Below are 26,633 nucleotides of genomic sequence, written 5' to 3' on the forward strand. Positions count from 1 at the left end.
CGGACACGCCCCGTCCACCCAGACCACGCCTGCTCCCCCAAAAGCTCCGCCCGTACGAGACGCGCCCCTCAAAGGCACCGCCCATTCCTGCGGAGGCCTCTCCGAGGTTACCCTAGGAGCCTTGCTCTCCGTGCGCAGCACGCCGCCGCCGTGGCTGGCCTCCTCGGGAACCACTCTGGTTAACCCTCGGAGCCAATTCTTTTTTGCATTGCATCCTATCACATATGCCCTGAACTCGACCGGATGGAGAGGGTCCGAGAGTCTGGATGGGGCAGCAAAGGTCAAGGGCATTTGGGGGCAGGCACTTAAGTGGCAGGAGACCCTCAGATTTCAGAACTGGGGCCAGCTCTCCCCTCTGGTAGCCAAGGGAACACAGTGAGAACACCACTAAAGGTGACGGATGAACACACCAGCAAACTGATAGGATGCGCTTTAAATCCTGACCACCTGTCTCTCCCTGTCCCAGAATTCCATGCTTCTCTTTCAGTGAACAAGCCCATAATGGCAAGTTTCTCTTTTTTTTTTCCCCAAATGTGACCCTCTCCTTTCCACTCTGGGCTCCCTTGAAGCAGTGGACGCGCGAAGAGGGAGCACTTCTCACCTGCCACTTCCAGCAGAATTCCCGAAAAACCTTTATCCACCCTCACTCTCACGCTTGCCCACCTACCCACCTTCACTTCCCCTAGCTATGTAGAGACCATAGCCTGCCTGCCTGCCTGCCCTCCGGATGTAAACACCAGCTGGGCGCTGACCAGCTCTGCTCCCTCTGCTCCTGACTTCTATCATAGCCCGCTCAGAATGCTGCAGCTTGCCCTAGTGGGTAAGGGCTGCCCACAGAAACTAGAAAAGGGCCAATGCTTGGAAGTCAATTCCCAAGTCCCTGGATCCACCTATTAACGTCTTTTGAACTGGGGCCCTAGCCACACTGGAGAGTCTGCACTAAGAACATAAGTAAATGATGAGGAGCCTTGTACCACGCTGTTGGCATAACCTCTTGAGGGTTCAGACTACAGACGGAACCCAATTAAAAACCCACAACACTGAAGGCTCATCCCTTAACAGAGGGCCCATGTTCAATTCCCAGCACCTACAATACTGTTCATAACTACCTGTTACTCCAGTTCCAGGGGATCTGATGCCCTCTTCTGGTTTCCATGGGTACCAAGCACACACAGTGGTACACGTACATATATGCAGTCATTCACTATTATAGATGTATAAAATAAATCGTAAAAACAATCCACAACACCAAGGCTAGTGGCATTCATACATTACTGCTGGTAGAAACACATGTTGTCTAAGAACCATGGGGAGAGGGCATCTGGATGCCCACACAGGCTTCCCTTAGGCTCCACCCCACATGACCTCTGCCACCAATGTTTTTTTTTGGGGGGGGGCGGTTGTTTGGTTGGAACTCACTCTGTAGACCAGTCTGGCCTCTGACAGAGATCTGCCTGCCTCTGCCTCCCAAGTGCTGGGATCAAAGGTGTGCACCACCATGCCCAGTCTCACCACTGTTTTTCATAAGCAGCCTTTGTGGTGGGCAAACCTGCCCTGGGCTCTGACTGTTTGCTGGACTTGACAGGCCCACCCCACGGGCTCTTTGCTCCGACTGTGTCTTATGCACAGAACACCCTTTCTGTCATCCTTTGAGTCCACGTCCTTCAGGTCTTGACTCAAGTGTCATCTCTCAGACAAGACTTTCCTGGGCTCCATCTTTGCACAGCTCCTTTCCTCTCCAGCCTACAGTTTTTCCCCGTGACTTTGACACTTGACCTTCATGTGTTACTCGGCTTCATCTGTCCATGCTGGAGAGTGGCAAGGATAGAGGGTCTGCTCTTGGTGCCATGGACAGTGTTCAGCACACACCAGGCCCTCATCTGTGGGGCGATGATGTGCGGGAGAGTTTGCATGAGGGTTAGGTGGGTGGTTCAAAGGGACTCTTGAAGTGGCAACATTTGAGCCGAACCTCAGTGCATTTTTCTCTCTCCTTTCTGCCAGTCACAGGTCAAACAGATGTGTGCATTCTAACCTAACGCCTGGGCAATGGCCTTATTTGAGACAACTCATTGGCTTTAGGGAGGGCTCTGGAATCCAACATTTGGCATGGGGTAGAAGAGTAGGCACACACACACACACACACACACACACACACACACACACAAAATCTGTGGAACCATGATCACACCTAACAGTGACTTTGAAATCTTCAGAAAGATGACAGGATCCCATGACGGTTCCACTTGGACTATGATAAAGCCATTAAGCTGATTAACACCACGAAAAGATCGACTTTGGACTACAAACTACTCAGGAAAATTTTGAGATGGCTAGCTGAGATGATCCAGCCTGACAGACTACTTGAACAAGGACTTGAAACAAGCCCTGCACCTTCTCATTATGCAGCGGCTGGACAAATGATACAGGACTTGACAATTAACCCAAAAAATAGAGTTTTATTTAAAAAAGAAAAAGGAGAATATAGATATGAGGTAGATCACTGAATCTACACTAAGAAGAAAAAGGGAAAAACAAAAAAAACTGACAAAAGATAGATTATTGAAGCTATTATGAAAAGAAAAAAGAGAGAATATGGATATGATCAGATAAAAAGGTCAATTACATCGGATCAATTAAATGGATCTACATTTAAAAAGGAACTACTTGTTTTACATAGGATAAGTAACGAAAAGTTTTTTGTCTGAGTTTATCAAATGTTACTGGACTGGACATTGTTAATATATATAATGGAGTTTTTTGTCTGAATCTGTCAAATGTTAATGGACTAAACATCGTTAATGTAATCTTGACTATGTATATTGTATATACTTATTGGATATGATTTTTCTTGTATTAGTTATAAGCTTTTTTAAATTTTAAACAAAAACAGGGGAAATGTGGTGGTATTGTGTTCCCTGAAATATTGTGTGTTCCCCAAAATAAACTTATCTGGGGTCAGAGAGCAGGACGGCCACAATATTAAACATGAGGATAGGCAGTGGTAGCACACGCCTTTAATCCTAGCATTCCAGAGACAGAAATACCTCTGGATCTCTGAGTTCAAGGCCACATTAGAAACAGCCAGGCATGGTGACACACGCCTTTAATCCCAGAAATCCAGCCTTTAATCCCAGGGAGTGACGGCAGAAAGTAGGAAGATTATATAAGGCGTGAAGACCAGAAACTAGAAGCATTTGGCTGGTTAAGCTTTTAGGCTTTGGAGCAACACAGTTTAGCTGAGATTCATTTTGGATGAGGACTCACAAGCTTGCAGTCTGAGGAAACAAGACCAGCTGAGGAACTGGCGAGGTGAGGAAGCTGTGGCTTGTTCTGTGTCTCTGATCTTCCAGCATTCACCCCAATACCTGGCCTCGGGTTTGATTTCATTAATAAGACCATTTAAGATTCCTGCTACACCTGAGGAATGCTCTTGGTCACCTTCCTCAGCCACTGCTCCAGATCCAGTTTCCCTCCAGTCCCTGCCTCCACTCCTATCCATCTTCACATTCTGCCAAGGTCCTTGCTATTTATCAGATGTCCTCTTGAGTTACCCCTTTGCTGTGGAATAATCTTTGTACACTAAGAATATATATTACAAGCCGCGCAGTGGTGGCGCATGCCTTTAATCTCAGCACTCGGGAAGCTGAAGCAGGTAGATCTCTGTGAGTTCGAGGCCAGCCTGATCTACAAAGCGAGTTCCAGGACTCCAGAGTTACCATGGAGAAACCCTGTCTCAGAAAAAAAAAAATGTATTACTCTCATTCGCTATACCTATAAAAAGCTATACCTATAGCTGGGCAGGAGGAGGTTAAGTGGGAAAACCAGACCATGAGGATGCTGGGATGAAAAAAGAAGTCAGAGGAGTCACCAGTCAGATGGATAGCACGTTGGACACACAAAATGGGACAGAGGTAAAAGCCATGAGCCTCGGGTCAGCACATAGATTAATAGAAAAGGGTTAAGTGGTAAGAGCTAATTAGTAACAAGCCTGAGCTATTGGCCAAGCATTTATATTTAGTCACTGAGTCAGTTAAATAGCTGCCGGTTATTTGGGAGCAGGCAGTTGGGACAGAGAAACTCTGCCTACACCCCTTCTCAGAAATCATCTACCCCCTTGACCTCTTGCCCTGAGCTTTAGTACCTAGTGCTTTTCTTCTGCCTCTTGTGGATCTACCATGACTCCTCAGGTGTCCCTTCAGGGTCTCTCCAAACCTCTCCCTGCTGTAGGGTAGCCAGATGAATTCCTGTTTCTTTCCCTCTGTCAGGTGGCTCTCAGGGCTTGGATAGGTGTCCTCAGAGGCCAAGCATTCCAGGTAGAAAGAGAGGAGGCTCCTTGCCTTGCCACTTGGCTTTGTACTCTTAGGAATACCTTCCAGAACAGCAGGCTGGGTTTGGAAACTTGCCTCCAAGAGCAGAGGAAGGCAGTGGCGAGAGGCTGGCCCCTTTGGGATGGGTGGCGAGACTGTGGCTTCGGTTCTCGCTCCAAGGAAGCCAACATTGATCTCCTGGGCTCCGCCGGGGAGCCCTTTGTGGCCGGAAGCTTCCTGACAACAGTGGGGACAAGCCACCCTCCCTGCAGCTTCTCAAGTTTGAAAGTGGTTCCTAGTGAGTGTGTGCGTTTGAAAGCGATCAGTTAAAAAAAAAAATCAGCTGTTTCAAGAGATTTCAGGAGAATAGACATCTATTGAATCTTTAATTATGACTAAGAAATAAATAGATGCAGCAGTGCTAAATGGAAGCAATGGATGCTACAGCCAAGTGCTTCCCAGGTCCAAGTCCCTCAGTGGTGAAACCCATCACCATACCCATCAAATTGCCTTCAAGAACAACTTGGATGTTTACATTTTTATTCAACAAAATGTGCCAAAAAGATCAAATTGCACTTGGTCGACAGAACAGTAGAGGCAAATAACTATGAAGCCGTGTGTTGGGCACACCTCTCAGTGGAAGTTTCCAGCTCTTCACGGATTGTCAGTAGTCACAGCACTCAGAGCAGGAGACACTGAACGGCACTCAGCTGCGTTTAGAGGAGGTGGAGGCGAGACAGATGTGAAGATACAAGTTATTTCTCCTCTTGAGATGACTTGCTAGATGCCACAGGGAAGTATTATTTATTTTTCAATATTGACTAAAAATAGATAGAAGTGGAAAACAAAAATTTAACTTGTATAATAAGTGACACAATGTAACATTCCCCCTCCTCCCTCTTTCTTTGGTTTTTCAAGACAGGGTTTCTCTGTGTATCCCTGGCTGTCCTGGAACTTGCTCTGTAGACCAGGCTGGCCTCAAACTCACAGAGATCTTCCTGCCTCTGCCTCCTGAGTGCTGGGATTAAAGGTTACACCATCACCGCCTGACTTTTCCTTCTCATTAGAGAGAGCAGTTATTATATCGTTTACTTGAACTGTCATAACAGATACCACAGACCTGGTGACTTGAACAGCAGAAATTAATTTTCTCAAAGCCCAAGGCTAGAAATCTAAGATCACAGTGGGGCAGGGCTGGTTCCTCCTGAAGCTCTTCCCTTGATATGTAGATCAAATCTCCTCCCCATGTCCTTGAACAGTTAATTATCTGTCTGTATGTGACTGTCTTAACTTTTTTTCCTTTTTAAAAAAGATTGATTTTATTGTATGTATAAAAGTGTGTTATATGATATTTTGTTTGTGTTCTTACAAAGCTTGCCTGGAGATCAGAGGGCAGAGCTAGCCACTAGTTAACCATAGAGGCCAGGCAGTAATGGCACACACCTTTAATCCCAGCATTTGGGAAGAGGAAGCAGGAAGATCAGGAGTTCAAGTCCACCCTGAGCTACACAAGATTGAACCAGTCTAAAAGAAAATCAGAGCCGGAGGCAGTGGCTTACACCTTTGATCCCAGCACTTGGGATCTCATGCCTTTGATCCCAGCACTTGGGATCTCATGACTTTGTTCACAGCTCTTAGGAGGCTCATGCCTTTAATCCCAGCATAATCGTGAGGTGGAGACAGGAATATAAGGTGGGTGTCCCGATTCAGTCTGATTCGTAGAGACAGGATCCTGCATTAGGTCTGAGATTTCATAGAGGTAAGAAGTCTCTGGTGACTGGCCGCTCTGCTTCTCTGATCTTTCAGCTTTCACCCTCAATATCTGACTCCAAGTTTTTTGATAATACTGATTGGGATCTCGCAACAAGAGTGCTTTGACTGCATGGATTTACATGTGCTCAAGGAGGCCAGCAGAGGGTCAGGAGTTACAGAGTTGCCTCTACATGTGTGCTAGGAGTGGAAGGGGTCCCCTGGAAGAGCAGAAAGTGCTTTTAGCTGTTAAGCCATCTCTCCAGGCCCTGACCTCCTCTTCCTTCAATCAGTCACACCGGGTATGAGGGTGCATACATGTGACCTCACACTGAGAAAGCTGAAGTAGGAAGATTGGGAACTTGAGGCTATCCTGAGCCATATAGAAAGTTCTAGACTACCTTAGTGACCTCAGTATACCTTAATTTCCATTTAATGATCCTGTCTCCAAATAGTCACACACACCCCCTTTTTAAAGACATGGTTTCTCTGTGTGGCTCAGGCTGTTCTGGAACTTGCTCTGTAGACCAGTCAGGCCTTAAACTCAGAGATCCACCTGCTTCTACCTCCTGAGTGCTGAGATTAAAAGTGTGCGCCACCGCCGCCACCAATGCCACCATTGCCACGTGGCCAAAGAGCTGGGCAGTGGTGGCACACGCATTTTTTTTTAAGATTTATTTATTTATTATGTATACAGAAGAGGGCACCAGATCTCATTACAGACAATTGTGAGCCACCATGTGGTTTCTGGGAATTGAACTCAGGACCTCTGGAAGAGCAGTCGGTGCTCTTAACCTCTGAGCCATCTCTCCAGCCCCTAATAAACATTTTTTCTTAAATTTTTCGAGACAGGGATCATAGAGATCTGTTTGGCTCAGAGTAATTTTTATAACTAGTTACTTTTAAATCAGTATGGTTTGTTAGTGGGTTATTATAATTTTTTTGTTGTTGTTTCAAGCCTATCCTTTAACTGCTAAGTGATCTCTCCAGCCCTAGAAAGATATTTTTAAAGACTTATTTTTATTGTTTTTATTTGTGTGTGTGTGTGTGTGTGTGTGTGTGTGTGTGTGTGTGTATGAATGTGAATGAATGTCATCTGTGTGTCAGGTGCCTGAAGAAACCAGGAGAGCCAGATTTGCTGACGCTAGAGTTACAAGTGGCTGTGGGCTGCCTGATCTGTGCCTTAGAAATAAACTTGGATCCTCTGGAACAATGGTAAGCACTCTTAACTTAGAAGGATCTTTAAAGTTTGAACATAGAAGGATGACATGTTGGCATCTGCCTGCAATCTCAACACTTGGAAGGGGGAGGCAGGAGAACCAGAAGTTCAAGATCATACATAATTACATAAGGAGTTCCAGGCTAGCCTGGACTACATGAGGCTGGGTCTCTAAAGACAAACAAAAGAATTAATCATAGAGGTCTGGGGAGTTGGCTCAGAAATCAAGAGCCCTGACTGTTCTTCCAGAGGAACGGGTTTTGATCCCCAGAGCCACATGGGGACAGTGCCACATGGGGACAGCGCCACATGGGGACAGTCCCACCCAGGGGCATCCGTTGCCCTCTTTGACCTCTGTGACTACCAGGCATGCATGTGGTACACAGGCATACATGCAGGCAGGATACTAATATGTATTAAATACAATTAAAATAATTTAAAATTGAACATAGAAGTCGTTTCTTTTCATTATAACAAGAAATAAGAACAGCACTAAATTCTTAGGTTCTTTTTTGTTTGTTTTGTTTTGTTTTGTTTTGTTTTTCAAGACAAGATTTCTCTGTGTAGCTTTGCACCTTTCCTGGATCTCGCTCTGTAGACTAGGTTGGCCTCAAACTCACAGAGATCTGCCTGCCTCTGCCTCCCAAGTGCTGGGATTAAAGGCATGCACCACCACTGCCCTGCAATTCTTAAGTTCTTTAAAGAAATAAAAGGAAAATGCTCCTGGGAATGTGCTAAGAACCCTTGGCCAGGTTTGGGTTGGATATAAAGAGTACCTTGCCTATGTCAGGGATTACAGTGTAGCTATGGATATCAGTCCAGCCAGAGTTTTAGCAGCAAAGGCCTCATTGTTTATAAATGAAAGACTGACACACAGCATGCAAATATCCCTGAAGGCCCAGAAGAACATATGGAATATTTTGAAACTGTGCACAGAACAGGAACAAACCCCAAAGAATCAAAAAGCAAGGTCCTATGCAAGGGCAGCACGTGAGCTGGAGAGAGGGGTTTGTTCTGGATCCACTCTATGTAGGGCTTCCTTCTCTCGCCCCCCACCCCCACAGTAAAATAGACTTTGGTAATAAACTTGGCTTGACTTACAAGCCTTGCTGTAGATCAACAAGGCAGAGGCCATATCTGGTAATAATCCTCAAAACAATTCAAACAGACTCTGGTTGGTCATCTTCAGAGTCACTAGACTGAAGGTGGCATTGTATACCTTATTGACAATACTTTAGGTCTATACCTATGTTTGTGTCCTTGGCTCTCTCCGGGACCTACTCTACCTGACTTATTCTTGCTGCCTTGCAGAGCTCAACTCTCTGCCCAACCACTTTTTGCTTCTCCGAGGCTCTTGGATGTCTATAGGGTCATTGTGTCTTGGCTGGGGCTTTTGAGATAAAGCCCAGCATCTTGTATATACTAAGCAGGTGCTCTGCCAGTCAGCTACATTCCCAGCCCTGAAAACTTCTTTTTCTGTGGCTCTGACTGTCCTGGAACTCACTATGTAGACCAGGTTGGTCTTCAATTAATTCACAGAGATCTGCCTGTCTTTGCCTCTCAAGTGCTGGAGACACTTAAAGGTATGTGCTATATCACACCCAGCTTCTTGGAAATGTCTTCTTCTTCTTTTTTTTCTTTTCTTTTCTTTTTTTAGTTTTTTGAGACAGAGTTTCTTCTTGTAGTTTTGGTGCCTGTCCTGGATCTCACCCTGTAGACCAGGCTAGCCTCGAACTCACAGAGATCTACCTGGCTCTGCCCCACCTAACCCCCAAGTGCTGGGATTAAAGGTGTGTGCCACCACTGCCCGGCCAGAAACTTCTTAAAAGTAGATATTAATGTCTGTTCACATCTGGCAAATTCCAGTTCATCACTCCTTCCAACACTTCCTCTGCCCATTTCCCAGCCCCTTCCCTTTAGGAATGGCTTCGTGAACACTGGGAGATCCTACTGTGTGCCTTGCTTCTCATCTCCTCTCTGTGCATGTCTGTCCCATGACTCCCTCACCGAGTGCTATGCTTTCTTTCTACAAGGCATACTGCACTGTCTTGAAGTTCACCCACATCTGCTGGCAAGTTTTGTGACATGCTGGCTTAAACCTGCCTGTTGTTAAATCTGTTTAACTCTATTTATTGTGGTTTGTTTGTTTGTTTGTTTTGTTTTGTTTTGCAAGACAGGGTTTCACTGTGTAAAACTCCAGAAGCCCTGGAACTCTCTGTGTAGACCAGGCTGGCCTCGAACTCACAGAGATCTGCCTGCCTCTGCCTCCCGAGTGCTGGGATTAAAGGTGTGCACAAGCACCGCCTGGCTCCTTACAGTAGTTTTCAGGGTGAGGGTTTCTCTTTGCAAAATGCCCAGTTTCCTGGTGACGTTTTCAGGTTGGCCTCACGAGCGTGGTGACCATGGCTCATGCCTGTCCCCTGCTCCATTGTTTCTAGGAGCTCTCAGCCCTGCAGCCATAACTCTTGGTATGTCCTCAGATTATGTGGTGGGCACTACTTAATTTTATTTGTTTTGGGATGAGAATCTCAATATATTGTCCAGGTTGCTTGTGAATGGCTCAAAAATGACCCTTTTAGTTTAGACTTTCAAATGCTGAGACTAGGGAAAACAAGAAACAAAACTGTACCACTGTTTCCCACTGCTTTGAAAATTGCTTCCAGGAGTAAAGTGAAGGTGCCACATGGCACACCTTCTTCCAGGGAAATTTGTTTGTGAATGCCATTTGTCAGCTGAACTCAAAATCTCATTTTCTGAAGACCACCATTGGGTGTTTGTCTAGGTGGGGAGTTGGTATACCAATTTCTGCTTCCTGGGTCCTGAGATTTTTTTAAAAAAAAGATTTATTTATTTAGTATACAGTATTTGCCTGTATGTATGCCTGCAGGTCAGAAGAGGGCACCAGATCTCATTACCATGTGGTTGCTGGGAATTGAACTCAGGACCTTTGGAAGAACAGCCAGTGCTCTTAACTGCTGAGCCATCTCTCCAGCCTGGGGCCTGAGATTATTATGTGAGCTGCCACATACAGCCCTTGGGATCTTTTTAAAAGATGTTTGGGGGTCTCCTCAGTTTCCCGGAACCTCTGCTGATCCCAAAGTAATTGGATACCTAAGAAGTCCAGCTCCTTCTGTGTCCATTACAGTTCAAATTTCTGCAGATGTGACTGGTGGCAGGTCCTCAGGACACATAGGAATTAGGTGTCTCCTGACCCCCAGTGTCTCAGTCCTGGTGTGGGATGGAGGACATCCATGTGTTTTGCTGTGAAGCCATCTGTCCCCATCTGGGCCCTGCATCAGATGAGTCAGTTTCTACCCCAGCCTCCAGCACACAAGGGAACCTGGAGGGGTTTACCCAGCTAGATAGCATACTCCTCTCTCTCACCCGGATCGCCACAGGTATGCTCGGATCTGGGTAATCCTCTCCCTGCTGGGTTTGTGGAACAACTCCTCCTGGGCCTGGTCAAATTGAGTGAGGGAAAGAGGTCAGGCATTGGACGGCCCCAATCTGTCCTTCATGTCACCAGGAAAAAAGGAATAAACAGTATGCTGGTATGTTGGCAGCTGGACAAAATGTTGTGTCTGACCTGTAGGGAATGAAGCAGCCAGAACCCACTTAATACCGGCATTCAGCCTTCAGCGAAATATCTCTCTCTCTCTCTCTCTCTCTCTCTCTCTCTCTCTCTCTCTCTCTGTGTGTGTGTGTGTGTGTGTGTGTGTGTGTGTGTGTGTGTGTATGTGTGTGCGCGCGCACGCACGTGCATGTGCATACACACGCATGTGTGGTGTTTTGCACTCAAACTCATGATTTCCCTGCCTCAACCTCTGAATGGGGGAGATTACAGGTACAGGCCTCTATGCCCAGTATAAAGTCAGTTTTGAGCACAAGCTATTAACTAATGTGTGACTTTGGATAGTTTCTATAGCAACTCTAATTTCCTTTTAGCTAGAAGGATGCCTTGGTCTGATTTTTTTTTGGGGGGGGGGTCTTCTATTAAAATAAAAAGAGGAAAACTATAAGCAGGTTAGAAAGCTGTTCCATGGAACCACTGCTGCAGACGTTTTGCTATCACTCCAGGATACATTGTATACACAATCTCCTCTGAGTCTGTTATGCCCCTTTGACAAAAAAGAATATAAAAGAAAGGAAACTGGAATGTCGAGAAACCAGCAACTGGCCAAAGAGGAGGTGGCTGGTGGTCGAAGGCAGTACTGGGAGCTGAGCAGCAGCTGGAGCCTGTGCCCGGATTCACTCTTTTCCGAAGCCATGCTCACTTTGTGAGTACAGGTGTCTACGGCAGGAGACATTTTGTTAAGGGATCTCAGGATTACAGGACTGGCTTTGATGAGCGGTGAACACAGGGACTAACAAACGCACAGGTGGGCTGCTGCGCCTCTCCAATTCTGACCCCACTCACCCTCCCCCTTTTCAGACACACAGCACGCCGCCCACCGACTATCCCAGAACACCTTGTGCCTACTTGTCAGCACATTCAGAAGCTATTGGGCACAGACAGCAGAGGTGGACCTACCCGCATGCATTGTCCAAACCCTGACCGTCTCTTAGGATCCTGAATTTCCTGGAACAGGATACAGCCGGTGCCATCCTTTCAGTGGCTGACAAGACCTTGCTGGGTGAGGCTGCAGCTTGTAGTTGGTGCTTGCAAGTTTCCAGCCAGTCACTAGAACTTGGCAAGTCATTGCTTCTCAAGTCAGAATAGCAATCACTGAGCCTCCACCACCACCACCACCACCCCGCCCCGCCCTCCACATGCCTGGTCAAGAGAGAGGAATGCGCCTCAGTCCAGATCTCCCACAGCTCATCTCTCTGGATAGAACAGCTACTTCTCTGGGGGGACTGGAATGCTCACAGTGGTGGCTGGATGGGAACACCAGATCACAGAATAACTGGTACGGTGGGGAGCCTCTTCTGTTGTACCTAAGGCCTTGACCAGAGGCTATCGGAGTCCGAGCACTGCAGTGGGTATGGCAAGTTAAAAGGCCTGAGAAAAACTTAACTCATTCTTCTACAAGCTCCAACCCAGTGGTTCTCAACCTGTGGGTCTCAACTGCTTTGGGGCCACATATCAGATATTTACATTATGATTCATAACAGTACCAGAGTTATAGTTATGAAGTAGCAAAGAAATAATTTCATGGCAGGGGGTCACCGCAAGATGAAGTACTGTATTGAAAGGTCAGAGCATTAGGAAGGCTGACAACTACCGTATCTAGAGTATAACAGGAATCCCCATTTCCTCCGTTTTTCCCAACCTTGTGGTGTCAGCACGGGTGTCATTATAAGGATCGAAGAGCCTCAGAATCTTTTACCTTTGTGGACAGGGCATTCAGGCACCGAGTCCTGGAAGGTCATAGTAGTATAGCAGGGCTCCTCTTTTCTCCAGCTGCTTTGCTCTGAGCATGTTATATGGAATTGCCTGGCATGCACTGGGATTAAAAGGTGGGGAAAGGTCCTGGCATCTAAATGGGCAATCAAAAGAGAACCTCTGGGGACCAGAGTTTGTGGGGGGTAGAAAATCCAGGCAGCCTATCTAGGGCTAGAGGAGAGACCCTCTGCTCTTCACACAGCTCACCCAAGGCTCAGAATCACTTCCAGACTGAGGGACACCCGTGGAGAAAGTGTCCCCACAGTACAGCAAAAGCGTCAAAAGAGAGTGGGTACTGACAGCAGCAGCAGCTCAGGAGGTGGCATCACCCATGGACCAAACCTATCCAGAATGAGGGCCAGCTGCACAAAAAGTCAACATCCTCTGGAGTCCTTAGCAGGTCATGAAAATAGACAAGATAAACAACAAAAATGGCTCTACATTCTAAGTGCTGGAATGAGTGGAAGGGTCTGGAGAGAGAAGACTGTTGACAAATGGCATTGATGATAGTCCAGGCATTAGAACGATTGGGAGAATGTCCAACATAGCGGGTTAGCGTTACGGCTCAGTGACACACACACACACACACACACACACACACACACACACACACACTTCAGAGAGACAAACAAAGCTTCAAAGCCTGGGGGAACAACATCAAGAGAGCTAAGATCACGGCCTGCGTTGGAAGGTCTGAAAGCCTACAGAAAAGCAGTCTGAAACGAAAATGTGGAAAATGTCCCAGATTTGATGAGAGAGATAAATTCCTGGTACAAAGGAGTTCAGCACACTCCCAATAGGATCAGCTCCAAGGACACTATTGCAGGTAGCCTGTGGAGGTTCTGCAGACCAGGAGGCAGCCAAGGTCACTTCGGGCACCCACACTACTGGATGAGTGGAGGGACCAGAGTACAGCCCCTGCCCTTACCACCTGACCCAGCTGGCACGTATCAGTGGTCACTCACGTTCTGAGGTACTTCCAGCATCTCTCTATATAGCTCAAATGTCAAGTTATTTAGTTCCCTTGATTAGTCTCTGCACTAAGGATTAAAGTTTTGGCAGGACATGGTGGTGCACAACTTTAATCCCAGCACTGGGGAGGCAGAGGCAGGTGGATCTCTGAGTTTGAGGCCAGCCTGGTCTACAGAGCCAGTTCTAGGATATACAGGGTTGTTACACAGAGAAATTCTGTCTCAAAAAAAAAAAAAAAGATTAAAGTGTTGTGAATACAGCTTCAAACACCTGAGATAAAAAATAAGAGCTTGTGCAGGAGGGTGGAGGTCAGGCCATGGAAAGATGGCTTTACAGTTAAGAGTACTGGAGCCATGTGGCGGTGGTGGCGCACGCCTTTAGTCCCAGCACTCAGGAGGCAAGGCCAGGGGAATCTCTGTGAGATCAAGGCCAGCCTGGGCTACAGAGCGAGATCCAGGACAGGCTCCAAAGCTACACAGAGAAACCCTGTCTGGAAAACGAAAGAAAGAAAGAAAGAAAGAAAGAAAGAAAGAAAGAAAGAAAGAAAGAAGGAAGGAAGGAAGGAAGGAAGGAAGGAAGGAAGGAAGGAAGGAAGGAAGGAAGGAAGGAAGGAAGGAAAGAGAGAAAGAAAAGAAACATAACTGGTGGACCCAGGTTCTATTCCCAGCACCCACACAATGGCTCACAGCCATCTGTAACTCCTGATCCAGGTGATCTGATATCCTCTTCTGATCTCCATGGGAACCAAGCACACATGTAGGAAATAAACATATATGCAAGGCAAAACATTCATATAATAAAAGCAAATAAGGGCTGGAGAGATGGCTCAGAGGTTAAGAGCACTGACTGCTCTTCCAGAGGTCCTGAGTTCAATTCCCAGCCACCACATGGTGGCTCACAACCAACTGTAATGAGATCTGGCGCCCTCTTCTGTATATATAATAAATAAATAAATCTTTAAAAAAATAAAAGCAAATAAAGATAAAAATGATAATAAATAGAAATAAAAATGAGATTTCCCCCCCCCAGGATTTATTTCACTTTATGTCTATGAGTGTTTTGCCTACATGCATATGTGTGTGCTAGCTGTGACCTGGCACCCTTGCAAATTAGAAGAGGGTTTTGAACCTATTAGAACTGGACCTATGGGTGGTTATGAGTCACAATGTGGTGATCAGACCCAGGCCCTCTGAAAGAACAGCCAAGTGCTCTCAGCCTCGGCAGCATCTCTCCAGCCCCTGTTGCTTTGTCCTCATGCCTGTCCTGCATCATTTTAGAACTCGGCCAGCAGGAAAGGCACGACCACAGGAAGACTTTGCCCTTGAATCTTTTTCTTTGTTTTGTTTTGGTTTGGTTTGGTTTTTGGTTTTTGGTTTTGGTTTTGGGTTTTCGAGTCAGGGTTTCTCTGTGTAGTTTTGCGCCTTTCCTGGAACTCACTTGGTAGCCCAGGCTGGCCTCCAACTTATAGAGATCTGCCTTGCTCTGCCTCCTGAGTGCTGGGATTAAAGAGGTGTGCCACCACCGCCCGGCAAACGGCAGACTCTTTTTTTTTTTTGGAGCAGAGGATCGAACTCAGGTCCTTGTGCTTGCTAGGCAAGTGCTCTACCACTGAGCTAAATCCCCAACCCCTGCCCTTGAATCTTTTAAACTTGAGGTCAAAATAAACCATTTCCTCTCTAAAACAAAAGCAAAGCCTCAAATTATTCAAGATAATGGAAATTCAGGCCACATACAAACATATCCAGGCAAATGATCTGGGGTGGGGGGAGGCGACCCACAAGACTGAGCAGCACACAAGACATCCTAAGAAGCTGATGGTTGCTGCTCAGCACACAATGAGGGGTCGATGAACACAGGTGACAGTGGGACAGCCATGGCCACTAAAACAGAGACTTAGGCTGAGGGGAAGTGAGTTCCGACCAAATTCATTTTATTGTCTGAAAATCATTTATTATCAAAAGACATGATTGCACTAAAAACCATAACACAATAAACTGCTGAGATGACTCAGGAGTATAGGGAGAAAGGAGAAGCAACATCATACTAAATACAGAGGGCAAGTCAAGACCCATTACATACAGAGCGCCCATATTCAAAGTGTTGAAGATCTGTGTGAAGTATGGTGGCTTATACCCAAAATCCCAGTGCTTACGAGAAAGGAGGATCACCAGGGGGTCTGAGAGCTGTGTAGACACAGGGAGAGAGCACATGGTACTGTCTAGAATACATTGAGAGCATGTTAAAAACCACTCCTTCCAAACCATGCTACCACCAAAACACACACACACACACACAAACACACAAACACACACACACACACACACACACACACACGCACGCACGCACGCACGCACATACACACACAAAAACACACACAGATTATAGTAAAAAACCAAACAAATGCACACACACACAAAAAAAAGAATCACCAGAAGTCTGTAGAGGAAAAACAACAAACACAGGGAAGCCATACATGGGAAAATAAAACCAAGAACCATAGAAAGAAATGAGAGTAACATAAAATTAAATCCTAGTAAAGAAGAGACAGAAGTATACAGAGAAAATAATTATCCAACTCAAGGACTACCCATGCGTGGAAGTAAATTTGAAAATTAACATAAAAAATTCAGCGCTTACAGATGGAGAGAAACAATAAGCCAGTCTCAGGGTCAGGAGTGGCTCTCTGCAACAGCTGTAGGTAAGTGAGGTTCTCATGTGTGTTGGGGTCAAAGAAGCCCTTGGTATCATCACCAGGGTCTGCCAAAATGCTGTTCATTTCCTGGTCAAAATAACCACGTTGGTAGGCTACATGCACGGGTACACGGTGGCTGTGCACAGGGTCGATGACACCACCTGTGGCAATCTGGGCCTCCAGCAGGCGAATGCCATGATTCTTGACTATAAGATCCCTCTGCATGGCCTGGAAGAGGGAGATCTGCTCCCCAGTGTAGGGGTCCGTGTAGCCAGTGACAGCGCGCTCAGCTGACAGCAGCTTCTCTTGGATCTCGCCACCCACCACACCTGCTGCTACAGCCTCATCCACAGAGAGTCTGCGGTTCATCACTGGGTCAATGATGAACCCAGTGGCCGCCTGTGCCTCCAACAGAACCAGGGCTGTGCCAGGCCTCAGTAAGCCCTTCCACATGGCCTGATAGATGCTCATCTTCTGCTGACGGCCAGGCTCTCCCCGGACGGGCACCAGGACACCGGCAATACAGCTAGTTCCTTCCAGGTAGTGCTTGACAGAATCCATCTTGGTCACCTCCTCTATGGTCTTGGTGCCCTGTGCCAGTTCCCGCAGGGTCTTGGGGTCTATGATCCCAGATGTGTGCAGCTGAGATGCAGATACCTGGCACCTCAGACCCCGGAAAGACACCCTGCTGAGCCGTTCTTCAGTCCCCTCGATGACCTGGGTGAGAAGGGCGATGAGGTCAGGCAGAGCCAGGGTACCGGCCAGGTGCTGGGCAAGGAGTTCCTCTCGGCGGCTCTCACTCAGGTACGAGGAGAAGAGGACTTGCCACACCGAAACCGGCTGGCCCTGGAACTGCCCACGGCGCACCTGCATGGTGGCAGCACGCAGAGCCTGCTCCTGATTCTGCCTGGCAGTCTCGCCAATGTCCTCCACCTTGTTCTTGTCTGGGAAGGTGCCTGAGCTCCTGGTCCCAGTCTGCTGTTGGTTACCGGAGGCATCAGTCAGCTCTCGATTGGACTCCTGAGTCTCCTCGGCTTCCTCGATGATGGTGGTCAGTCTTCGGGTCAGCATGGGCAGAGTCAGTTTCCCGGAGCCGAACTGGGCCAGCAGCTCCTTGCGGGTTTCACTGCTCACATACCTAGATGTCAGCACGTCCCAAACTGGCACCCCTTGGCCCCGGAGATGACCCACTTTGACTTCCATGGTGGCCTTACCCAGGGTTCCTTGGGGATCTACAGGGGGGCTCCCATCCTTGGTTCGGGCCAGCAGTGAGATGAGCGTGGTGGTCAGGTCCTGCACGGTCAGCCCACCAGCTTGGTACCGACGCAGCAGGTCCTGGCGCATGCTCTCGGGCACCTCGCGGTAGAAGAGAAGCTCCCAGACAGAGACGCTCTGGCCCTGGAAGTCGCCTGTGCCTGGGGTCACTCGGGCTTCCCGAAGGGCACGTCTCAGTTCCTCACTCAGGTGGTGCACGGCAGATCCCTTTTCCGCCAGCTGCAGCATGTATAACCCGGTCTCTGGATCCCGCACACAGCGTCGAAGCAGCTGGAGGTAAGTGAGGTTCTCGTGTGTGTTGGGGTCAAAGAAGCCCTTGGTATCATCACCAGGGTCTGCCAAAATGCTGTTCATTTCCTGGTCGAAGTAGCCACGCTGGTAGGCCACATGCACGGGCACACGGTGGCTGTGCACGGGGTCGATGACACCTCCTGTGGCAATCTGGGCCTCCAGCAGGCGAATGCCATGGTCCTTGACTATGAGGTCCCTCTGCATGGCCTGGAAGAGGGAGATCTGCTTCCCAGTGCAGGGGTCCGTGTAGCCAGTGACAGCGCGCTCAGCTGACAGCAGCTTCTCTTGGATCTCGCCACCCACCACACCTGCTGCCACCGCCTCCTCCACAGACAGTCTGCTGTTGTGCACTGGGTCGATGATGAATCCAGTGGCCGCCTGTGCCTCCAACAGTACCAGGGATGTACCAGGCCTCAGTACGCCCTTCCTCATGGCCTGATAGATGCTCATCTTCTGCTGACGGCCAGGCTCTCCCCGGACGGGCACCAGGACACCGGCAATACAGCTAGTTCCTTCCAGGTAGTGCTTGACAGAATCCATCTTGGTCACCTCCTCTATGGTCTTGGTGCCCTGTGCCAGTTCCCGCAGGGTCTTGGGGTCTATGATCCCAGATGTGTGCAGCTGAGATGCAGATACCTGGCGCCTCAGACCCCGGAAAGACACCCTGCTGAGCCGTTCTTCAGTCCCCTCGATGACCTGGGTGAGAAGGGCGATGAGGTCAGGCAGAGCCAGGGTACCGGCCAGGTGCTGGGCAAGGAGTTCCTCTCGGCGGCTCTCACTCAGGTACGAGGAGAAGAGGACTTGCCACACCGAAACCGGCTGGCCCTGGAACTGCCCACGGCGCACCTGCATGGTGGCAGCACGCAGAGCCTGCTCCTGATTCTGCCTGGCAGTCTCGCCAATGTCCTCCACCTTGTTCTTGTCTGGGAAGGTGCCTGAGCTTCTGGTCCCAGTCTGCTGTTGGTTACCGGAGGCATCAGTCAGCTCTCGATTGGACTCCTGAGTCTCCTCGGCTTCCTCGATGATGGTGGTCAGTCTTCGGGTCAGCATGGGCAGAGTCAGTTTCCCGGAGCCGAACTGGGCCAGCAGCTCCTTGCGGGTTTCACTGCTCACATACCTAGATGTCAGCACGTCCCAAACTGGCACCCCTTGGCCCCGGAGATGACCCACTTTGACTTCCATGGTGGCCTTACCCAGGGTTCCTTGGGGATCTACAGGGGGGCTCCCATCCTTGGTTCGGGCCAGCAGTGAGATGAGCGTGGTGGTCAGGTCCTGCACGGTCAGCCCACCAGCTTGGTACCGACGCAGCAGGTCCTGGCGCATGCTCTCGGGCACCTCGCGGTAGAAGAGAAGCTCCCAGACAGAGACGCTCTGGCCCTGGAAGTCGCCTGTGCCTGGGGTCACTCGGGCTTCCCGAAGGGCACGTCTCAGTTCCTCACTCAGGTGGTGCACGGCAGATCCCTTTTCCGCCAGCTGCAGCATGTATAACCCGGTCTCTGGATCCCGCACACAGCGTCGAAGCAGCTGGAGGTAAGTGAGGTTCTCGTGTGTGTTGGGGTCAAAGAAGCCCTTGGTATCATCACCAGGGTCTGCCAAAATGCTGTTCATTTCCTGGTCGAAGTAGCCACGCTGGTAGGCCACATGCACGGGCACACGGTGGCTGTGCACGGGGTCGATGACACCACCTGTGGCAATCTGGGCCTCCAGCAGGCGAATGCCATGGTCCTTGACTATGAGGTCCCTCTGCATGGCCTGGAAGAGGGAGATCTGCTTCCCAGTGCAGGGGTCCGTGTAGCCGGTGACAGCGCGCTCAGCTGACAGCAGCTTCTCTTGGATCTCGCCACCCACCACACCTGCTGCCACGGCCTCCTCCACAGTCATTCTACGGTTGTGCACTGGCTCGATAATAAATCCAGTGGCTGCCTGTGCCTCCAACAGTACCAGGGCTGTGCCAGGTCTCAGTATGCCTTTCCACATGGCCTGATAGATGCTCATCTTCTGCTTTTGGTCAGGCTTTCCCCGGATGGGCACCAGGACACCGGCAATGCAGCTGGTGCCCTTGAGATATTTTTTTACTTCTTCGTTTCTTTCAATCTGGTCTATTGTGGTTCTTCCCTCCTCCAGGTCCTTCAGAGTCTCTGTTGTGATGACAGCTGAGCTCAGCAATTCCTGCGCTGTGACCTGAGTTCTTAATCCTCGGAACCAGATCTGTCTGCGTTTTCCCTCCTTGTCTGCAATCATTTGCAGTATAATTTTCACCACCCTCTTCAGTGCCCGGGCTGTGTCCCCTTTGTATATCTTCACCAATTCTATCTTTTTCTCCTGTGACACATACTCGGAGTTCAGCAGCTCCCACACGGATCGCCTCTGGCCTCTGTACCTCCCCACAGTCACTTCCACCTGCTCTGCCTCCAGGGCCCTTTTTGTGGCCTCATCCACATACTGCATGTCCTTTTTGTCCTTGACCACTGGGAACAGAGCCCAGCCTGACTTCTCCCTCTGACACCTGTCCTGCAGCTCCTGGTACGTGACCTTCTCTTGTGTGTTGGGATCCACAAACCTTTTCCTCATGAGCTTCTGATCAGCTATGAGTAGAACTGTGTCATCACCCAGACAGCCGCGCCTGCAGGCTGTTTCCAGAGGGACTCGGTGGTGGTGCACAGGGTCAATGACGCCACCTGTGGCCACCTGGACCTCCAGCAGCCTCAGTGCCTCCTCCTTCCTAACTAACTTCTTCTCCATGGCCTGGAAGAGTGGGATCGTCTCCCCTGTGGCTGGGTCTTTGTAACCCTTCGCTGCCTTCTCTGCATTCACAAGCCTTTCTCTCAGTTCTTCACCCACCAGGCCAGCTGCTATGGCCTCCTCCACACACAGCCTCTGGTGGGTACGGGGGTCCATTAGATACCCAGTAGCAGCCTGTGCCTCCAGCAACTGAGCTGCAAATCCCACTGGGATGAGTTCTTCCTTGCTGGCCTCATAGAAGCTCATTACCTCCCGGGTGAGGGGTGCAGTCACCCCAGCAATGCAGCCGCTGCCTTCCAGGTAGATTTTGACATGCTCCAGCTGGTGGAGATCCTGGCACCCTCTCTCCCCACTGTGAAGCACATCCAGGGTCTTCTTATCAAGGATCCCAGAGTCGAACAGTTCTGCAGCGGTCACGTCACCATGGATGCCTGCCACCTTGACTATTTGGTTTTGCTTCTCTGTTTCTTCCACGGTGGTGGTGATAACCTCCAGCAGCTCCTCTAGGCTCTTGTCCTGGGCTCTGTACTCCTGCAAAAGCTCTCTTTTTCTTACTTCTGTAAAGTACTGAGACAACAGCAGGTCCCACACAGACACCGTCTGGCCTGCAAACTTCCCAACGTGCATTTTCACAGTTCTGGATCTCAGACCTTGCCTTGTGGCCTCATCAACGTATGTGTAGTTTTCTCCTTTCTTTACAATTTCCAACATGTACAGACCCGTCTCGGGGTCCTCCACGCAGCGCTCCAGCAGCTGCAGGTAGGTGAGGTTCTCATGCGTGTTGGGGTCGAAGAAGCCCTTGGTGTCGTCACTCGGGTCAGCCAAGATGCGGTTCATCTCCTCGTCGAAGTAGCCACGCTGGTAGGCCACGTCCACGGGCACACGATGGCTGTGCACAGGGTCGATGATGCCTCCTGTGGCAATCTGGGCCTCCAGCAGGCGGATGCCATGGTCCCTGACAATGAGGTCCCTCTGCATGGCCTGAAAGAGGGAGATCTGCTCCCCAGTGTAAGGGTCCGTATAGCCGGTGACAGCACGCTCAGCTGATAATAGCTTCATATAAGTTTCCTTGCCAAACATCCCTGCCTGGAAGGCCTGCTCTACCGTTAGCTTCCGGTTCTCCACAGGGTCGATGATGAAACCGGTAGCCGCCTGTGCTTCTAGCAGCACCAAGGCTGTGCCTGGCCTCAGAATGTGCCTTCTCAAGGCCTCTGGGATGCTCATCTTCTCTTTTGTACCCCGAATAAGGACCCCAGCGATGAAGTTGCCACCTTCCAGGGACCTCCTCACACTGTCCATCTCTGTCACTTCCTGGACCGTCCTCTTCCCCTGATTGAGCTCATCCAGTGTCTGCTTGTTGATCAGCTGGGACCTAAACAAGTCCCTAGCTGAAACCTGTTTCCGGAGCCCTTTGAAGGAGACCTGTGGGGGCTGCTTCTCTGCGGCCTCCACCAGAGTGGTGACCATACTGATGACCTGCCGCAGGGCCGCAGCCCGCCCAGAACAACAAAGTGCCACCAGTTCCCGCCGCTTTTCAGCTCCAACATACTCAGAATGGAGCAGGTCCCAGAGTGACACGCTGTGTCCTTGGAACCTCCCCATGCTGATGTGCACCTTCATAGCCCTCAGCGCCACTGCGGTGTGGTCATCCACCTCAAGTGCAGTGTCCTGGGGCAGTGGTAGCAGCCACAGGCCAGTGTCAGCATCCAGCACGCAGAGTTCCTTGAGCTGCTGGTATGTCACTTTTTCATGGGCGTTGGGGTCAAAGAAGAACTTATTTTCCTCCTCAGTGGCAGTCAGCACCTGGCTTGTCTGCTCATCCAGGAGGCCAAGCTTGAAGGCCACTGCCAGGGGCAGGTGCACTCCATGGACAGGGTCCACAACACCCCCCGTGGCCAGCTGGACTTGTAGGAGAGGAAAGGCCTCCCTCTTGAGGACAAGTCCCTTCTCCATGGCCTGCCACAGAGACAGGGAGCCTCCTGAGTAAGGGTCTGAGTAGCCTGTGACAGCTCTCTCTGCCCACTGAAGCTGTTCACTCAGCTCCCTGCCCACCAGGCCGGCCCTCACTGCACCCTCCACCGACAATCTCTGGTTGGTTAGTGGGTTGACAAGGAAGCCAGACGCCACTTGGGCCTCCAGCAGCTGCTGGCCCAGGCCTGTGGGCAGGAGGCCATCCCTTACAGCCTGGGCAATGCTCAACTTGGTCCCGGAGGGCTGCAGAAGCACACCGGCCACACAGCCTGTGCCCCAGAGGCAGGCCTTCAGAGCAGGCTGCTTGGCTACCTCAGCAGGTGATTCTATGCCCTGGGCCAATGCTTCCAGTGTCTCTTGAGTAATAATACCAGTGTCTCGTAGCCAAATGGCAGGGACCTCACCCCGTGGGCCTGGCACAGTGATGCGGGCCCGGGCCAGGAGCTTTGCTTCGTGTACCCAGCTACGCACGGTGTCCTGTAGCTGTGACACAGAAGTCTTCCCAACCCTCACATCCTCAAGGAAGTCCCTGCGCTGTTCCTCTGTAAAGTGGCAAGAGGTAAGCAAATCCCAGAGGGACAACCCATCCTCAGTGCCAGCTGATGCTTGCAGGGTCTTCTGGAGCTCTGTGTCAGTGGGGATAGCAGGAGCATCTTGTGTCAGGGGCAGGAGGTGAAGCCCAGAAGCTTTATCCTGGAGACACTGCTCCAGAAGCTGAGCATAACTGGTGTGTCCCCGGCCATCAGGGGTGGGAAAGGTCTCAGGAGAGCTGGACAAGGCCACCTCCATCTCTTGATCAATGCAGCCACGCTGGACTGCCACAGACATGGGGAGGTGGAGGTGGGTTGTGGGATCAATGACTCCTCCTGTGGACACCTGGGCCTCTAATAGGCGGATTGCCTGCTCCTTGGGAACAAGGCCCTTCTTCATGGCCCTGAACAGGGACACCTTTTTTCCAGAAAAGGGGTCTCTGTAGCCGGTGATAGAATGCTCTGCTCGTTTCAGCTTGCCATATATGTCTGCCCCCACCACTCCCCTGCTCACAGCCTCATCTACTGACAGGGTCTCCATACTGCAGGGGTCTGTGATGGCTCCAGTGGCTGCCTGGGCCTCCAGCAAGGCCAGTGCTACACCAGGGGCCAGCAGCTTCTGCTTCATGGCCTGGTAGAGGCTGACCCGCTGGTTGGAGGGCTGTAACAGCACACCACCCACGGTGCCTGTGCCCTGAAGGTACCTGTGGACATCATCCCTGTGAAGGAGGGAATCTGGGCTGAGCGCCCCAGTCAGCACCTGCTCCAGGAGCTCCTGGTTGATGATGTGGGCCTCGAAGAGCTGGTAGGCGGTGACCCTGCCCCGCAGTGCAGGCAACGTGATATCTGCCCACCTCCTCATCTCTTTCTCCAGCAGCTGAGTGACCTGCCTCAGTGTGACCTTGCGCTGCCGATAATGCCTCAGCAGCTGCCTCCTCTGGTCCTCTCTGAAGTATTCTGAGTTAATGAGCTCCCATGCAGAAACACGCTGTCCCCGGAACCGTCCATATTTCACAGATAGCAGTAGGTTCTGGAAGGCCTGCTGAGTGGAGCTATCTACCAGTTGGGGTCGCGTGCCACTAAGCGGCAGGAGGTGCAGGCCTGTCTCGGAGTCATGGACACAGCGCTCCAGCAGCTGCAGGTAGGTGAGGTTCTCATGTGTGTTGGGGTCGAAGAAGCCCTTGGTGTCGTCAGATGGGTCCAACAGGATAGAGTTCAGCATCTGGTCAAAGTATCCACGCTGGTAGGCCACCTCCACAGGCACACGGTGGCTGTGCACGGGGTCAATGACACCACCTGTGGCAATCTGGGCCTCCAACAGGCGGATGCCATGGTCTCTGACAATAAGCTCCCTCTGCATGGCTTGGAAGAGGGAGATCTGCTCCCCAGAATAGGGGTCTGTGTAGCCGGTGACTGCACGTTCTGCTGACAGCAGCTTTGCATATACATCGGGTCCAATGACAGCAGCCCTTAGTGCCTCCTCCACAGAGTATCTCTTGTTCTCTTTTGGGTCAATGATAAAGCCTGTGGCAGCCTGGGCCTCAAGCAAGATCAGGGCAGTACCGGGCCTGAGGAGCCCCTTGCTACGGGCCTCATAGATACTGAGGCGTTCCTGGGAGTCAGGCAGCAGTAAACCCGCAATGCAACCTGTGCCCTGCAGGTACCTCTGCACTGAGTCCAGGCTGCCCACATCCTGCGCTGAGGTCTGTCCCCGTTCCAGCTGCTCAAACTGGTCCTGGTTGATTATCTCAGCCTCCAACAGGTCTCCCGGGGTCACCGTGTTCCTCAACCCAGCAAAGGTGACTTTGGCAGTGGCTGTGGCCTGCTCAAAAATGGCCTTCAGCTCAGCTGCCAGCTCCTCCACTGACAGGGCCCCTTTCTGGTACTGCTGGGCAAGCGTTGCCCTCTGTTTAATGGGCACTATCTCAGAAAAGAGCGCTTCCCAGAGGGATACAGGCCGGCCCTGGAATCTCCCTACAGAGATGGAGGTTGTGGCCTTGCTCAAGGCCTGTCGAGTACAATGATCAATAAATGTGGGTCCCTGGGGCTCCTTTGCATGGGGCTCTCCAGGGAGAGGCAGGAAAGCAAGGCCTGTCTCTGGGTCAGTGACAGAGCGGGCCAACAGCTGTTCATAGTGAAGGCTATCATGTGTGGTGGGATCTGAAAAGCTCATGGCCTGAGAGAGATGTTGTTGAGTCTCTTCATCCAGGCAGCCAAAGCGCAAGGCAGCCTCCAGAGGCAGCCGGAATCTGCGGGCTGGGCATATAAGCCCACCTGTGGCCAACTGGGCATCTAGGAGGCGCAGAGCCAGTGGCTGGTCCACAAGCTCCTTCTTCATTGCCTGGAAAAGGGGGATGCGGGAGCCGCTGAAAGGGTCATAATACCCAGTTACTGCCTGCTCTGCAACCAGGAGCTGCTGATGGAGTTCTGGGCCAACCAGACCTTCCCTGACTGCCTCTTCCACCCACAGACGCTGGCCTGTGGCAGGGTGCACAAGGGTGCGGGTAGCAGCCTGGGCCTCTAAGAGTTGTAGTGCAATGCCCTTTGAGAGCAAGTGTTCAACTGTAGCCTGGAAGAAGCTCTTCTTGTGGCCTCCAGGCAACAGGACAACCCCGGCCAACCCTCCAATGCCCTCCAGATAGCGTTGCACCTCGGGGCGTGTGCCCACATCTGACACCACCAGTGTGCCCTCCTGCAAGCTGCGGACTGTCTCCTCATCCAGTACTCCGGCCTCCAGCAGCATGGATGCGCTGGCTGTTCCACTCAGGGTGTGGAAGGTGGTCTTCAAGGGCAATAGGGGCAGCCCTGAGCTGGGGTCTTGCACACACCTACCCAACAGCATGCTGTATGGCAGCTGTTCCAGTGTATTGGGGTCAAGAAAACCTGGGGCATCCATGCTGGGCTCTGACTCCACCAGGCTGAGCCATGTCTCCTTGTCTAAAAGGCCCTGCTGGCAGGCTACCTCTGGGGCCACTCGTACACCTTGGGTTGGGTCTACCAGGCCCCCAGTAGCTAATTGGGCCTCCAGCCATCTCCTCCCCAGGGTCCTATCCACAATTTCCTTCCTGATGGCCTGGAAGAGAGCCAGCTTTCCACCCCCATAGGGGTCAGGATAGCCAGTAACTGCACGCTCAGCAGCCAACAATTTCTCCTTTAGCTCCAGTCCCACCAGACCCTGCCTTAGGGCCTCAGACACAGGAAGCATGTGGCCCTGGGCAAGGTCCACAAGGCCCCCAGTGGCTGCCTGGGACTCAAGCAAAGCCAGCCCAAGCCCAGTAGGCAGGAGGCCCTGCTTCATGGCATCATAGAAGCTCTGGGTCTGCCCTGAGGCCTCCACATACACCCCAGCAATACTTCTAGCTGTGGTAGGTGGGGCAGCCTCTGCTTGGGGCCTGGAATGGGTGCTGGCTCCCAACTGGTGCTTCATGATTTTAGGGACAATGGACTGCTCAATGCCGTTGGTAATCACAACATCACGAGGAGGGAGTTGGCCGCTCAT

At 50.7% G+C, this 26,633-nt stretch overlaps 1 protein-coding gene across 1 annotated transcript; it reads right to left on the reverse strand.

Moving 5' to 3' along the window:
• Positions 1 to 16,259: 16,259 nt before the first annotated feature.
• Eppk1 (epiplakin 1) lies at positions 16,260 to 26,633 on the reverse strand. The gene has a single exon (XM_036207585.1). It carries the CDS (start codon positions 26,631 to 26,633, stop codon positions 16,260 to 16,262), a length of 10,374 nt encoding a protein of 3,457 aa, XP_036063478.1.

The sequence above is a fragment of the Onychomys torridus genome, chromosome 16, assembly GCF_903995425.1.
Source record: "Onychomys torridus chromosome 16, mOncTor1.1, whole genome shotgun sequence".
In the NCBI taxonomy this organism is placed as follows: Eukaryota; Metazoa; Chordata; class Mammalia; order Rodentia; family Cricetidae; genus Onychomys; species Onychomys torridus.